The sequence below is a fragment of the Diabrotica virgifera genome, chromosome 9, assembly GCF_917563875.1.
Source record: "Diabrotica virgifera virgifera chromosome 9, PGI_DIABVI_V3a".
Classification (NCBI taxonomy): Eukaryota; Metazoa; Arthropoda; class Insecta; order Coleoptera; family Chrysomelidae; genus Diabrotica; species Diabrotica virgifera.
This window is the reverse complement of record NC_065451.1, coordinates 198,679,844-198,696,958: the sequence shown is the minus strand read 5'-3', so window position 1 is coordinate 198,696,958 and position 17,115 is coordinate 198,679,844. Positions and strand designations below refer to the sequence as shown.

The 17,115-nt window shown below is 31.9% G+C and overlaps 1 protein-coding gene across 1 annotated transcript in view; it reads right to left on the bottom strand.

Moving 5' to 3' along the window:
- The window catches only part of LOC114334212 (uncharacterized), a 166,422-nt gene extending 151,433 nt beyond the window's left edge, over positions 1-14,989 (bottom strand). The window contains exons 1-3 of the mRNA XM_050660786.1: positions 14,822-14,989; positions 14,645-14,750; positions 12,979-13,564 (exon numbers count right to left, since the gene is read on the bottom strand). Of these exons, the coding sequence (XP_050516743.1) occupies positions 12,979-13,564; positions 14,645-14,750; positions 14,822-14,989 (860 nt within the window). The remainder of the gene's footprint in view (positions 1-12,978; positions 13,565-14,644; positions 14,751-14,821) is intronic.
- Positions 14,990-17,115: the final 2,126 nt, after the last annotated feature.

The window sequence follows — 17,115 nt, the reverse complement described above, 5'->3', positions numbered from 1 at the left end:
TTAAAAAATGGAAAATGTTTGTGGATATGTATGTATGTATGTATGTATGTGTGTGGAAAAGTTAAACCGATCTGAATTTTTTTTTCTGTGTTTCAAGAAGGTGTGAGGGCCGATTCAGAACCGGTCTAATTTTTGACTTCTGACTACCCGTAAGCCAGCTAGAGGACTAGGTAGATACAAAATAGCATATTTTTTGGGCGTATATATCTTAGGTTCAAGGAAAGACAGGAAAACCGTAAATACACCAAATCAATAGGGTTGAGTTAAGCTTTCAAATGGCGCCTAATCGATCAAGCTGAGACATACACACTGCTCACCAGAGCCAAAAAACTGAAAAATTAAACTTTGAAAATTTTGGCTTTTCGACAATTACTCAAAATTTCAACCTACGAATTGCGCCAATAACTGAGCGTTCATAGAAGAACTCAGGACGCGTCTAACGATGTATACCTCATATCTGGGAAAATTCGAATTTTTAAGTTATAGGCTTCATAAGTATAATCAAATCTATTTCTTATGGGAAAAACGGTTTTTCAAGCTCAATAATTCCTGTAATACGTTCAGTTATCATACTCGATCTTGGATGCGTCAGATACTACTGGTCAATACGTTTCAAATTCATGTTTAGTGATCAACATCAGGTAAACAGTTCAGAAGTTATAGAGCTCCAAAAGTATAATTAGTCCAGGAACTGAAATTTTTCACTTCGCAATTTTTACAGAATGGATAGATTTGCTTGAAAATTTGACAACAAGTAGTGGATAGTCCAAGGATCAAAATCTATATGATGCCGAAAGACGCTTTTACCATGGGGTGGTTGCCACCTCATCTCGAGGGTGGAAATTTTTTATTATATTTTGACCGCAAATGCTGGTAAAAATATTAATTATAAGCAAAAAATTTTCATTATACACTTTTTTGATAAAATTAATAGTTTTCGATTTATTGGTTATCGAAGCTGTTAGTTTTATATCGAAAAAATTACCAGAGAACGGCAGTTCTCGCCAGTGGCGCAGAAATACACCCCCCTACACGCGACACTATTATATACACGAAATTTTCAATTTTCTAAATCTGACTGAATTGAAAATTGTGCCAACTCCCATCTTCAAGTTCAGAAAAAGACTCACCTATTCATATGTCAACCATCCATTTTGGTCCAAGGGTGTCGATTTTACGGCCCTTCCTATTTAGGGTCTGTTTTTCGTTCTGGTCCCCAAAACTCCCAAAAACTTCGAAAATTTAAGTCCGACCTTTGCGGCTTCTAACAGTACTGATCATTACCTTTCCAACGCATGTCTAATTTTGAACATTACCAGAGAACGGCAGTTCTCGCCAGTAGCGCACACCCACACCCCCTACACGTAACACTATAATATATACACGAAATTTTCGATTTTCTAAATCTGACTGAATTGAAAATTGGGCCAACTCCCATCTTAAAGTTCAGAAAAAAAGTCACCCATTTATATGTCAACCATCGATTTTGGTCAAAGAGTGTAGATTTTACGGCCCTTCCTCTTTAGGGTCTGTTTTTCGTTCTCATCCCCACAACTCCCAAAAACTTTAAAAATTTAAATCCAACCTTTGCGGCTTCTAATAAAACTGATCATTACCTTTCCAACGCATGTCTAATTTTGAAAATCGGTTATACCATTCAAAAGTTATAGAGCTTAGAAATGTGACTTAATTTTTATTTAAAAAAGGGAAAATGTTTGTGGATATATATGTATGTGTGTTTGAAAGTTAAACCGATTTGATATTTTTCCTCTGTGTTTGAAGAGGGGGTCAGGGCCGATTTAGAACCGGTGTAGTTTGTGACTTTTGACCACCCATAAGCCAGCTATAAGACTTAGTAGGTACAAAACGGCATATGTTTTGGGGGTATATATATTCGGATCAAGAAGAGCCAGGAGAACCGCAAATACATCAAATTAATAGTGTTGACTTAAGCTTTCAAATGGTGTTTAAGCCGTCAGGATCAGACATACACACGGCTCAGTATAGCTGAAAAACTGAAAAACTAAACTTTGAAAATTTTGGTTTTTCGACAATTACTCAACATTTCAACCTACGAATTGCGCCAATAACTTAGCGTTTGTAGAAGGACTCAAGACGAATTTAACGGTGTATACCTCATATCCCGGAAAATTTGAAATTTTTAGGTTATAGGCTTCATAAGTATGATAAAATCTATTTCCTGTGGGAAAAACGGTTTCTCAAGCTCAATAATTCCTGTAATAGCTTCAGTTATCATACTTGACCTTAGATCCATCAGATATTACTGGTCAATACGTTTCAAACTCATGTTTACTAATCAAAATCGGTTAAGCCGTTTAGAAGTTATTAAGCTACAAAAGTATAATCCAATTAACGATTATTCCCGAAATGGTTTATGTAGTTGTAGTGGTTACGACGCTAAATTTGATCTGGCAACGGGCAGTCCGACTTCATTTACCGGCCATCTCAATATTTTTTTTTCAATCTATTTCGAATAAAAAAAATCTAGTGTACATTCGATGGACACTAGATCATTTGGGAGATAATGCAACAAAGGTGACCATTTATAAAGCTTGACGTGTAATAGAGGAACATTGTATTCAACTTCATACATTTAATTTATAAATAACTTTGAAAAACTCCTGATACAAGAATAAAAAACCGCTAAACGCCGTAAAAATGAGTGGCGCATAAAATATTCCAGCTACAAAAGATCTGATATGAATATTACGTGGCGCGAAAATGGATTTTCATTTGATGCAAAACAAAATTCTAGTTTTATTTTAAAAGATTTTTCCATAATATTTGCTAAATTTGAAGTAAACGCGCCACAAAAGAGTTTCAAAATTCAAACTGTATCAAAGTTACTCTTTTGTGGCGCGTTTACTTCAAATTTAGCAAATATTATGGAAAAATATTTTAAAATAAAACTAGAATTTTGTTTTGCATCAAATGAAAATCCATTTTCGCGCCACGTAATATTCATATCAGATCTTTTGTAGCTGGAATATTTTATGCGCCACTCATTTTTACGGCGTTTAGCGGTTTTTTATTCTTGTTTAGGATATACCACTTATAAAAATATGTTCGTAGTTTTAAACTAATTTTTTTATGATTATAATATCTTTATTTAATTACATAGAGACTTTGCGCTATTAACATTGCCCACAACAACAAAAAAGAACAAGATACTAACTACATAAGAACACTCGGAAAAGAATTTATAAGTGGAGGTGATTACAATACCAAGAACACACATTGGGGATCTCGACTTACAAACACTAAGGGCAGAGAATTAATGACCACAATCACAGGTAACAATTTAAGCATCAAAGCAACAGGAGAGCCCACCTACTGGCCGTCCGATCCTGCGAAAATACCAGACGCTATCGACTTCTTCATCGTAAAAGGTATTAACCCAAACTACCTAAAAATTGAAAGCAGCTATGATCTTTCATCAGATCATTCACCTATAATATTGACGTTACATGCTAAAGTAATAAAAAAATACCAAGAACCTCAATTATGCAACCTAAAGACCAACTGGGAGCTATTCCGACAAAAACTTGATGATAACATTGAACTAAATGTTTCACTCAAGACACCACAGAACATTGATGAAGCCGTCGCAAATCTAACAAAAGGAATTCAAACAGCAGCCTGGCACGCAACTGCCAATGTTGCCGATAATAAATCCAAAAGTGATAATCCAATTATTGTAAAAGAAAAAATCATAGAGAAACGAAGACTTCGTAAAAAGTGGCAAAACCAAAGAACTGAAATCAATAAAAGGAATTATAACAGAGCAGCATCTGAATTAAAAAGACTACTACACACAATAAGGAATCAGAACGTACAAGAGTACCTCGAAAAACTAACACCTACGGAAGCAACAGATGATTCTCTATAGCGTGCTACACGGAAAATGAAAATACCAATATAACAAATACCTCCGCTTAGAGACTCTGCGGTAACATGAGCCAGAAGTAATACTGAAAAGGTAAAGGCCTTTGCTAAACACCTAAGCAACGTCTTTAAACCTTACAAGATGGACCAAAACGACGACGATAATAATGAAATATTAAATTTTCTTGATATACCTTTTCAAATGGATCTCCCAAAAAAAAATTTAAACCTAAAGAAATCCTAATCATGAATGAAATCAATCCAAAAAAGGCTCCTGGATATGACCTCGTCACTGGAAAAATCCTGCAAAACGTAACTAAGAAAACAGCCATGGCAATAACACACATATTTAATGCAATACTTACGTATGCACATTTTCCCAATCAGTGGAAAGTAGCAGAGATCATAATGTTACAAAAACCAGGAAAAGACCCCAAAGAACTGAACTCATATAGACTCATTAGTCTCTTACCTATATTATCTAAGCTATTTGAATAATTGTTTTTAAGTCGATTAGAACCAATAATAGAAGAAACAGGATTATTTCCAAAACACCAATTTGGTTTTCATAGCAAACATGTAACAATAGAACAAACACATCGTATAGTCAAACAAATCAGCAATGATCTAAAAAAACAAGAGGTACTGTAGTGCAGCTTTTCTACACATCAGCCAAGCATTCGACAAAGTGTGGTATACAGGATTCATATGCTGAAGAAAAATCTTCCGTATCAATATTATTTAATAATAAAATCGTATCTGACAGATCGCTTGTTATTAGTAAAACAACAAGATACTCGCTCATAACTATTTAAAATAAAATTCGGTGTCCCACAAAGTAGTGTTCTCGGTCCCTTACTATACCTGTTCTTTACTAGATTGACAACAGTCGCAACATTCGCAGATGACACAGGTATTATCGCATCTCAAAGAGACCCCCAAAGAGCTTCGCATAACTTACAAGCTCACTTAAATAAAATAGAAAAATGGTTAACAAAAAGGAAACTAAAAGCTAATGAAACAAAATTGACCCACATGACATTTACTATGCGAAGAGAGAGCTGTCCACTAGTATACATAAACAACAAACACTTAAACACAAATTCCACACCAATTTTCATATCTTTAAAATATTCATAACATATATTATTATAATAAAAACTATCGATATTACGAGTGAAAATTGCCAAAAATAGCAAAATTCCAATCAAAAATCAGGTTGGAGAAAATCTAATCTCAAAGTTCAAAATCTTTCCCCGTTAAAAAAATGCATTTTCTCGGCTTCCCATGGAGCAATTTTCTTCATTCTTTTTTTGTTCCCAAGTAACTCGAGTAGAGCCATCTAACTAACGCATTATTAAATGTAAAACTTGCTTTTGTTTTGTTATAATAGATTAATTTATTCATAAGAAGAGAAAACTAAATATTTTTTCCAGTTGAAGACTTTTTTAGATAAACTTACTACAAGTGTACCTTTTAACATTAAAAAACACAAATATTCTCATTTGGAAGCTGTGTAATTATTAAAACAATCTTTATTTAAACAAATTAAAAATGTTGTTATAATAAATAAAATAATTTATTATAACGAAAAAAAGCAAGTTAGATGTCTCTACTCGAGTTACTTGGGATCAAAAAAAGAATGAAGAAAAATGCTCCATGGGAAGCCGAGAAAATGCATTTTTTTAACGTATACCGATTTTGAACTTTGAGATTACATTTTCTCCAACCTAATTTTTGATTGGAATTTTGCTATTATTGGCAATTTTCACTGTTAATATCGATAGTTTTTATTATAATAATATATGTTATGATTATTTTAAAGATATGAAAATTGGTGTGGAGAAAAATGATAAAAGCAAAAAGGTGATGGTTTAAAAATTATGATCCTATTGTTTATACCTTTGCCGTAAATTCCGGTCAATTTTGACCGGTGGAACCACTCATCATAATTAAACGTTTTTTCTTTTAGAAGAAGAGTACTGCTGCTGTTTTTCCAATACCGTTTTCATGTTTTAATTTAATTTAATATTTCTCAAGATATTCTATTTGTTTATAAGCCAACAAATTGTTTATAATTTTAAAATATTCCGGAGGCCGCTTAAATAGTCCAATTTCAATGTTGTAAAGTATATAAGATAGGTACAGTGTCTTCTTATAAAAAATCATAGTTATTCTAATGTATCATAATTATTGTGGTTATTATAGCGACCGTAAATTTTTAATTAAGAATTCAATTGTTACTAAACTGTTCATTCAATTTCCATCGTCTTCTGGAATCATAATCTATACGAAAAGAGCTTTTATGTACCAAGTTATTTAATTATTGATAAACAATTACTTATCTAAAATTTTAGTTGAAAATTAAAGATTTTGTTGGAAAAATCGGCATTTTCCGGAGAAAATTTTCGTCGAGTAAATCGGGAAAAACACAACTCTATGCAGAATTTAATTACGGTGAATTTTTATTTGGGTATTTGTAGTGTACAGTTAAAATCTTTGGAGTTATAGAGCAGAAATTGAAATAAACACGATTTTCGGGCGCCATTTTGTTTATAAAAAAAGTAGCACACTATCTGCGGACTTTGCATACCTATATAATATACAATCATAAGATTCGATTCCAGCAATAAAATTGCTCGTAAATAACTTTTCCCAAAAATGGCCTGTTCTCCGATAATCTGCCCAGACGATTGAAAAATTGAAATGAGAGCTCTTCATTTTTTTTTCTATGCAACTTCCTTGTAAAAGTTAACCAAATTCTGTAATGTTGATTATATGTGCAGCTATATAGTGCTAGTATTAATTTTTAGTTATGGATATTGTTGTACTCTGAAATTCTCCCTTAAAATATGATAAGGCGTTTAGGCGCTATTGCTAAGGCACCCATATTTAAAATTCGAGGACTATGAACTTCCTTGAGAATGATATAAACAGCCAAAACCGGAAATGGTAATAACGACACATGCGCATGATGCAGATTCTAAGATAAATAAATGATATGACAATATTCCACAATGAAGGCAACGCTTAAAGGAACGTATTAGGCCAAAAAATATATCCAAAACATTTCCATTTGTTTAGGGTTATGGTCTCTATAGAAATCGGGGTGCGTTATGTCATCGAAAATCGGCAAATTTTGGATTTTCCTAACAATGGAGAAGGTGAATTTGGATAGGTGGCCATATATAAATAGGAGAAGAAAAATGTGATGCTACTAAAGGGCATGGTGCCATTTTAATAATAATAAAAATATCCACACTGGTGTTGTCATGCTTATTATTTATATTAATACAAAAAGCGTTTTGATTTATCATTATTAATAAGGCACATCATATTTTCCCCTTGTTAATATTATATAACCGTCTTCTTGCCATTTATCTTTCCAAGAATGTTTTATTAAAAGATATTCTTCAGTGTACCCTTTTCCCATAATGCATGATCAATAGGATATCTACAATCTTTGTCATCAAAAACTCTGCCTTTATAATATTTCCACTCATATGCGTCAGCAAACAAAGACATTGGTCAATATTTATTGGCTAAAAATAAATTTTTATTTTTGTATACCTCTATTTGTAAATGTTACATATTATAATATACAGTATGATTCACAAGTATGGGATAAATTCGTGATTTAAGAAACAGATGACTTAAAAATATAATCTTAAAGCGCGTCAATTTTAATTCTTGTATAGCTGTCAGATGTCAAATATGTACCTACTGCGACATTGCGTCATCAGTATTGAATTAATGACGTAATCGACGATTTTATTCAAAACAGGTCACGGGGCACCTCATTTGAAAGGTCTCCTAATATTTTTTTCTATATCCCTGTCGCAATAAATATTAAGTATTCGAATATTTATTTCTACAGGGTTAAACAAAATTAGTGCAGTTAGTGTTTAATAGATCAATTATTCTGGCTAAGCGGACCATAGTGGTATGTTTTACCCCTCGTTTATGAACCGGGCGTACCGGTTAATTCCAGTGTTGCCAATCGGCGGATAATTATCCGATTTGCGTACCTTTTTGAGAGTTGTTGTATCTTCTTCGTATCTTTAATAAATCGGATATTTGGGGATATTTTTCAGTGTATCTACCATCGACTAAAACTTTCTCAGCCATATATTCCCAACACCAACAACACATTAATTTTGTTTGGTTCCACCCAAATTTTTATAAATAGCCTATACTGGATGAATGTTAGTGACATCCGATACTTTTCATCTTTTGACAAAAGGGACATGTGCCGATTCTTTCGTTCAGAATTTAAATGCACAAGTGCATCTACTTAAGGCATACTAAATACAATTCAAATTCCAAAAAAAGTGTCTGCAGTCCGATGTTATTTATGAGTTTTCAGTTTTTAGTCTTTAAACTTATGAAAGCTAATTCACGCACGATTTAGTTTTATTTTCATTTTATGTAGTGCAGTGCTTAAGTAACTCAGGACCCGAAAAAAATAATGCATTTTAAAAGCATTGACCAGAAATTTTGCGCCTATGCTATTAATGTAGCTGTAGTTTATTTTATATTGATTTATTTATTATTTATTTTTCCAGTACCTAGTTTTAGGTAGTTATTACGTTTTAATAAAATAATATTTAAAAGGGTTTTTTTACTTAAATAATAATAATAAATTAATATAACGATCCAAATAATGAAATATTTAGATTTATTTATTTATTTAGAATTTAACACTTACGATAATACAAAATACGAATAATATAATAATAGTAAGTAAATAGTATTTACATACATGAATTAGGTAATAATCGAAACGAAAATTTATCTATAAACGATAATTTATCTATAAAAATATCTATAAACGAAAATTTTTAAACCGTGAAATAGAGAATCCAGTAGATTAAATAGGGGAGTGCTTATAGATTTTCACTTCGGAAAAAAACAAACAAGATAGAACTTTTTGTAATTTCATTAAGAAATGTTTAATAAACAACATATCAAAAAGTTCTACCTGAGAAGTGGGTGCTTAATTTTTTTTTAACAAATGAACTACGAAATTAGATGTTTTTTAAATAACTCCGAAAATATAAATTTTAGAAAAAAACTGACTTGACCATTGAAAAATTCAGAAAATCTTACGAAAAAAAAACGTATATAAAGAGTTTTCTAAAATTAAATCTGTATCTTCTATAATTTTTTAATTATAACGCTAAAGTCACATTCTCACAAACATTGGGGCACTGTAAACTAACGTACGGCGAAGTGCATGGTTGAGTTATTTTAATGTAATTCTTTAACTAATGGATCGAATGAAATTTTACAAATTGAACATGAAAGAAGAATAATTAAGCTATCTTATGGTTGTAATAGAAAGAAATAAAATTTTTGGGAATAACTACGGTGTGGGCGGAAAATGAGCCTTACATGAATTTTGTTTAAAAATGATTTAAAAATGTGTAACTAATACAGTTTTTCTTATAAAACTCTCAGTTTTGCACAACTTACCTTTCAAGCATCTTGATAAATGATGTTTCATTCAAAAAAATCGCAAAAATTTAATTCAAATGATATGACGTCTCAAAAATGTAATTTTTGAAATCTTCGTAGTTTTATAGAATTACTACCAATTTTAGACGGTATTACTCAAGTTTGAACAGATCTATTACAGTTTTATAAGTGTTTTTTTTTTTAAGCTTAGGATGTAATCTCTAAAATTCACTAAATTATTTTACTTTAGAAATGAAATAAACTATTTCTATTTAAGAAAATTAAGAAAGATAACAAAAATGTAATACAAAAACCGAAAATTACCAGCTAAAAAAATGTTTGTACAAAGTGATCAAAACTTTTTTCTCTAAAACTTACCTAAAATACATGTAATAATAAGCTTCAACAATAATAAATGTTCAGCAAAAAAAATTTTTTTTAGCTCTTATACAGTATGTCTGCGTAACTTGGAACCTATTGATAACTTTTTTATTTATCAGTTTTACGAAAAAAGTTATTGTTTATAAAATACTCTGCATCGTATGTAATCTAAGATGAAATCATCAAATATCAAATTTAATTAATGTTATACGAGTTATGTCAAAAAATATGAATTTCACTCAAGAGTAAAGTACCATTACATTTCACAATATCGAAAATTGTTATTAAGAAAAGTTGTTTGGAATTAAAAAAATTGTTTTAGGGTTCAATTACATCCTTCTAATTAAAATATTGTGAATAATAAAGGCACTTAACTCAGGGAGAGCATTTTATGAAAATTAACTTTTTTTCGTAAAAGTGATAATAAAATAGTTATCACAATTGTAATAAAGTGATGATGAATATCCGCAATTTGAGAAAAAATTTAATTTTTTTTTTCGATTAGAATGATGTAATTGTATATTTAGACATAGTTTCTAATTTCAGACAACTTTTCATAATAGCATTTTTGATATGCTGGAATATAAAGGTACTTTACTCTTTAACGAAATTCATATTTTTGACATAACTCGTATAAAATTGATAAAATTTGATATCTGATGGTTGAGTTTTAGATTTTTAACTATTCAGAGCATTTCATTAAAAATAACTTTTTTTCGTAAAATTGTTAATAGAAAAGTTTTCCATGTGGTTCCTAGCTACGCAGACACACTGTATAAGAGCTTCTGTATAAGAATTTTCAAATTGTAATGCCATATTCGGATTCAGCATAATCAAAAACAAAATTGAAACATGTTTGATCAAAATAAAATGATGAATTTAACGATATTTTTAATATTATTTATACAAAACAATTGTTATTGTTTAAAGAATTAATAAACAATTAGCGGCCAAATCTGCGAGTAGAACTTTTTACTTTAACATGTATATAAACTAACAAAAAAAGTTTTAGAAAAATATAAGCTTGTTTGAATTTTTCCGAAACAATGCATATTTTCGTTCTAATTGCACTCCCCTAAAAGGGCCGGTTGTTCGAACGCTAATCAGAAATGGAATCAACTGATCATTATCAAATATTTAATTACTGTCAATGTCAACTTTGATTGGGTTGCTGAAAACATAATTGTTTACAATTATGAGATTAATTGATTAATTAATCAATTATGTTAATAATTGTTACGTTAATTGATAATTAATAATTAATTAATAATTAATTAATCAATCAATTATGTTAATTATCATAATGATAATTGATTACAATCAACTGATTGGCGTACGAACAACGGATTTTGTTATTTGATGGTTGTTAAGGGGACTAAAAGAATAACATTGGCAACATTGATTTTAATAACAGAATAATTTTTGACCTAGCGTACCTTTTCGTGACAAATCGGATATTTTTCGAGCGATCATCGGATAATTTAGAGAAATGCGATTGGCAACACTGGTTAATTCCCTAGTCACTCCTTTATTCTATTGTATGTAGGTATAGACTTTTATTTTAATGTACAAACCTCGATAACGTACGTAGTCGGTGTATGCATCCCTGGCCCAAAAAAAATAGTTCAACTCGAATATAAATCTCTTGAACTTACAAAAGCGTTATTTTGCTTGCTCACGGCTCACGTATTGACGTATTATTCGTCGTAGAGGTTAATTTATATGGAATATATTAAAATATAACTAATAATTAAAGACCTAAGTGGAAGAAGGGGGTATGTCACGTTTTCTAAAATTTTGACTTTCTTGGTGAATGATAAGGTAGTATGTAACTTCACTATCATATGACACTTATACTGTACCTCTAAAAAGATGGTTAATAAGAGATATTCTAGTGGATGAAGGTGGTATGTAACATGTAAAATACGATTTTTGAATGGAAGGAAACATTTTTCGTTTTTTTTTTCAGGTTTAAATTGTTTATAACTCGAAAACGATTAACTTAAGAGAAAAATTATAAAAGTCCTTTTTTGTTTCCAATGATCAAAAGAACCTAAAATAATGTCTACCTGGGCCGAAAAAATTGATTTTTATAATTTGTTTAATTTTTTTTTAATAAATGTAGCAATAACTCCGAAATTGTGGCATGTAGGTATAGGGAATATGACACGAAAAATAATCAGCATTTCTTAAGGACTTCAAAACGCAAAAAATATAGAGGGTGTTCTAATTGAAATAAGAAAGTTCATTAGATTTCCAGAAAGCCGGAAGATCTGACAACAATGTATTTACCATTATAATATCGTCCGCATTAGAAAACCCTTACTCACCAAAATCTATAAAAAATCGTGCAAGCCGTTTTCGAGATAATTGAGGCTTTCCATACATAAAACTCACTCTGTATAATATACTCCATCTAATAATACAAGGCAAGTTAGATGTAAGAAGAAGGGCCAGGTCAAAGAAGACCGTCATGGCTTAGGAACATGTGAGAAGATCACAGATACAAATCCTCTGCATACCTTTTCCGAACTGCCGAGCACGGCACATGAAGAAGAGATTACCTTGTGTTCAATTACATAAATTTCTGTAAAACTGATTATAGAGTATTATTTCATGCCACATACCCCCTTCATCCATTCAGATAAAGGATAGTTATACACTATAACTAAAATTAATGTAAAAAGGCGGTACCTATGTACCTACCTAGCTTTTATTTATTTTTAGAAAAAATACTAAAAATAAAAACCATTTATCAACATTATATGTATAGGAATGCTTATAGCAATATAAAAAAAGCCAGATAACAGAAACAATATTTTCATGATAAAAGTAGAGGAATAAAAACTTTAACTGCCCATATCCCAAAAGGTAGGCTTTGTAACATACCCCCTTCTTCCACTTAGGTCTTCAATTATTATCCAGTAGGGGAAAGTGAGGCAAAATGGTCCCTCTAACTTCTTTTTAGGCTACACATAACAAAAAACGAAATATTTAAGTACAGTTTAATTAGACAAGAAGTTGCGTAATAACAAAACATATTTCTTTGAAAATTGTTTATTTAAGTATAGAGTTAAAAGTAAAATAACATTATTTTTAAAGAGCCCTAAAGGGACCATTTTACACCATGGTTAGGGTAAAATGAACCCATCCATGAGGTAAAATGACCCCTATAGTTCTTTTGTAAAGGAAACGTAATTTCTACATTTTTATTTACAAAAATCGCAAATATACAATTTCTGCTTTCCAGTTACACCCGCACACAATAAATGACACCATTTATTGCACAAACTGCACTTGATCCAAACCTCCTTCGCCTGCGATTTACTGAATAATTCCGAGCAAAATATACAGGCAACGTCATCTTCATCATCGTCAAATCTCTTATTTTCTTTTTTTCCAAACACCTTTTTGCTTACAGCTATTCTAGCTGATTGTGAAGTTGGCTTGGGTGTTTTTTGTTTTGCTTTCATCAAAAAATAATTTGGTGTGGAGGTGAAAACAGTCGATCCTTGCGAATGCCTTGAACTCCTTGTCTGAGGAGGTGCCTGAGGTAGTGGAGATATATCATATGGAGTTACAAAAGTATCGTCCAGCAATGATGGAATTTCATTTTGTTTTGAAGTGCTAACTTCGGAAATTGGGATTGAATTACCAACTACGGAGCTTGTAACGTCAATTTTATAATTTGAAGCAACAACTTCCGGATTTGAAGCTGCAGTGACTAAAGTTTCATTGTCCGATAATTCCTCCGGACTGTTTCCAAAAAGGCTGACATCATCTGAAGATTTTCCACTAGCTTCCCACTCCTCTGAATCATCTGATGAAGATATATTACGAATGTTTCTTTTCTTTATAGATAAAACCCTTACAAGAGAAGAAGTATCCCTTTGTGGAGAAGGAGTTCTTTGTTCGTCGATGGGATCAACAGTTTCATTTTCCACTAGAGGTCGATCAGTCGTATACGATGGTTTAAATTTCCAATCTGGGAATATGTTCGGATTAAAAGGGTAAATGCCTGTTTTCTCGAATCCACTGAGTCCGTTGTTAAGTGTGGCAGCTCGTCGGTACGATTTTCCAAACAAGCTAGCTATGTTATACAGAGTTATGATCTTTCCAGGGTTTGCTTTAAGCCATAAAGTAGTTTCCTCATTAAAATACGTCATTAGAGGTGAAAATACTGCTACATCCAATGGCTGCATCTCGTGCGTGCAATGTGGAGGAAACGACAGCATTATAATGCCATTTTCTCTGCAGTATTCTATAGCTTCGACAGATTTGTGGCTTGAATGACCATCAAGCAATAATAGAACCCTATTTTCAACTGAGCACTGTGTATGTTGTTGAAAATGCTTTAAGAACAGAATAAAGGTGTCAGATTTCATGTATCCAGATTCGTTGTAAAGAGAAAGTGTTCCAAGTGGGGCACCTAGAAATAATAATTCATTCCTTCGTTTGCGTGGGAATATTATTGCTGGAGGGATGAATTGACCTGCAGCATTTACACAGAGAACAACGGTGACATTTTGTCCTCTTTCAGCGCTTGTTAGGAAACCAACCTGTTTCCGTCCTTTATGTGCTAAAATTTTGGGTAACTTGTTAGGAACCGTTTGGATGCCACACTCATCCATATTACATATCCTTATAGGGTTAATGTTATTTTTATTTTGTGTTTCATCTAAAAGAGAAAAAAACTTAGCGACGGCCTCTTTATTAAAGCCTCTCGCCCTGGCAGCTGAGGTAGCCTCAGGAGTTTTAAAAGAAATCTCTGGGTATCTCTTTAGAAAATATCTAAACCAAGCTGTTCCAGCTGACTTTTTGTGTTTAGAGAACCTGTTTTTAATACCATTCCTCTCCGCAAGGGAGTACGGCATTTCACAAATGTTTTTCTTCGTCATACCAAATAGTCGGTCTTCCATATCTAAAAGATACTCCTTTAAGGAAGTCTCCAATTTTTCGGGCAATGTTGTAGTGAATCGACCAAGTATTTTCGAATAACCTGTTGCCTAAAAGAAAGTAACGATAATTTTCTGACATCTCCTTTATAAATAAACTAGTCTACTTTTAGTTCACTTACCAATACATTTTGATTTTTGGCCCTTCTTTTTAAAGTACTTAAAGGCAGATTATAAATCCTAGCAGCTCTTTTAAAAGGCATACCGTTAGAAATATTTTGCAAGGCAAGTTTCATTGAATTTGAATCCCATTGTTGTCTTGTCGTCTTCCGAACATAAGTTCTAACCATTATTTCTGTAAAGATAATATAACTACATTTGATTGTTATAAAAAATATTTCTGTATAGCTCAAAACTTTATTTGGTAGGCTAAGCAAGGGTAAAATGGTCCCCGGGGTCATTTTGCCTCAACATGGAGGGACCATTTTACCTCAAAATCTGATCAAATATAAAAACTAATTTACATGAGTGACTTCTGATAATTAGAGAAATTGTAACATATCTGATATAAACAAAAAGGATACCTTTTTAAACTCCATTAAAAAAAATTCTACTTACTTTAATTAAAACGCCTAAAAACACAATTTTTGCGACCACGAAATTAACAATATCACGTGTGTTTTTATAGGTTATATTAAAACTAGCTTAATATGCTTCGCACATCTTCACAGCTTCGTACATAGGTGGCGCTAGTAGTACTGAATATAATAAAGAAAGCTAAATGATGGTTTTATGAAAATTATGAGAAATATGGTAGGGGACCATTTGACCCAGGGGGACCATTTTATCCGACTTTCCCCTATTATATTATATACTAAGTAATACGTCGCTAAAGAGTTCTAGAAACAACTGTTTTTTATATAAAAGCAGACTAAAAGTTTAAAAATTAAAGGAATAGCGCAGAAAATACAAAAAATCGCCGACAAGCATTACGCCGCGATAAATTTGAATTCTCCTCCTGGTTTAAAAACAGGTGACTGATAGACTAATAAATTTATTATTATTGTTTTATAAATTGCCATAAAATAGTTCCTGTAAAAATACATATATTGTAATAGCATTTATTTGATAAATTCGAGAAAGTTGGATTTTGGATCGATTACCAAAACCGAATGGATCAAAAATGGCTGACAAAAAACAGATCTGTGCAGTGCCCTCTTTACTCGTACTTGGGAAGCGCCCAGACCGCAACTTCTCCAATTCTAAAAGGAAACCTTTAAATAACCCTCACGATTTAATACATACAAAGCAATGTGGGCGGTCCCTGTGTTAATATGTACCATTTTTTGTTGTCTGCGACAGTCTTCGTTTAAATACCTAATAAATTAGGTATTTTAATGTAAATGAATAAAAAAATATTCATTATAAACAATGTGGTGCATTTTAACTGCTACCCCCGAATTAAATTAAGCGGTATTCCTTCAGCAGAAAAGGGTTAAATTTGCTTTGCTAAAATTAGGCATCAAAACAAAAAAACGATAAAATATATAACGTTTTTTAATGGATTAGTAACAAACACATTACAGTCGGAAAAATGAAAGAATACCCATGAACGAACATATAAAACACGCTGTATTGTATTTTCCTGTCACCGTGTCACAAAGAAAATTGTCCAGTGCAAGTACATGTAACATTAATAATTATTACGTGTACTTGCGCTGGCCAATTTTTTGTGTGACACAAGGACAGGAGAATACAGCGTGTTTTATATGTTCGTTCATGGGTATTCTTTCATTTTTCCTACTGTATATAATAATATGTTTATATAAAATACGGCAGATTTTAAAATTTTAATAAATTATGGATTAAAAATGGCTAACTCATCAGATGTACCATATTCAAGCATTTTGTATGATGCCATCTGTCGGAGTTTCCTCAAGATGCCACTGTCAGTAGAGGATTCTTCGCTAAGGAAGGCTCTCGGTAAAACAATGGGCTTTTTATAGTGATGTAATCTGCAACACAGCCTATTAGGTTCAAAATGACATTCATAGATGGCATCAGACCCTCGAATTTAATTTAAAAAGTTATGGCAAATTTTTGAATCCCAAAAGCGAGCAGTTTTACAGGGAGGTAGTAAGTATATCATCAATTTATAATAGAACTGTGAAATTTTTATTAAACAGTTATACTATGTTAACAGATTTCTATTAAAGAAGAAGCTTTTCGGCGGAGTACATCTACAACCCGATCTTCAGTTCTTGAAAAAAGTTATTATATCTGGAGTCGCCACAAAAACTAGCACATAAAGTTTTACATTAATGTTATTAATTCATTATGACCAGCGTGCCAAGTGAGGCACTTTTGGATAATTAATCCAGACCGCGACGTGGTAGTGACTAACCCCTATAGGTACCTACATAATCACACAAATGATAAAGATATATTCAGCGGAGTTAGAATATAATGATAGTTT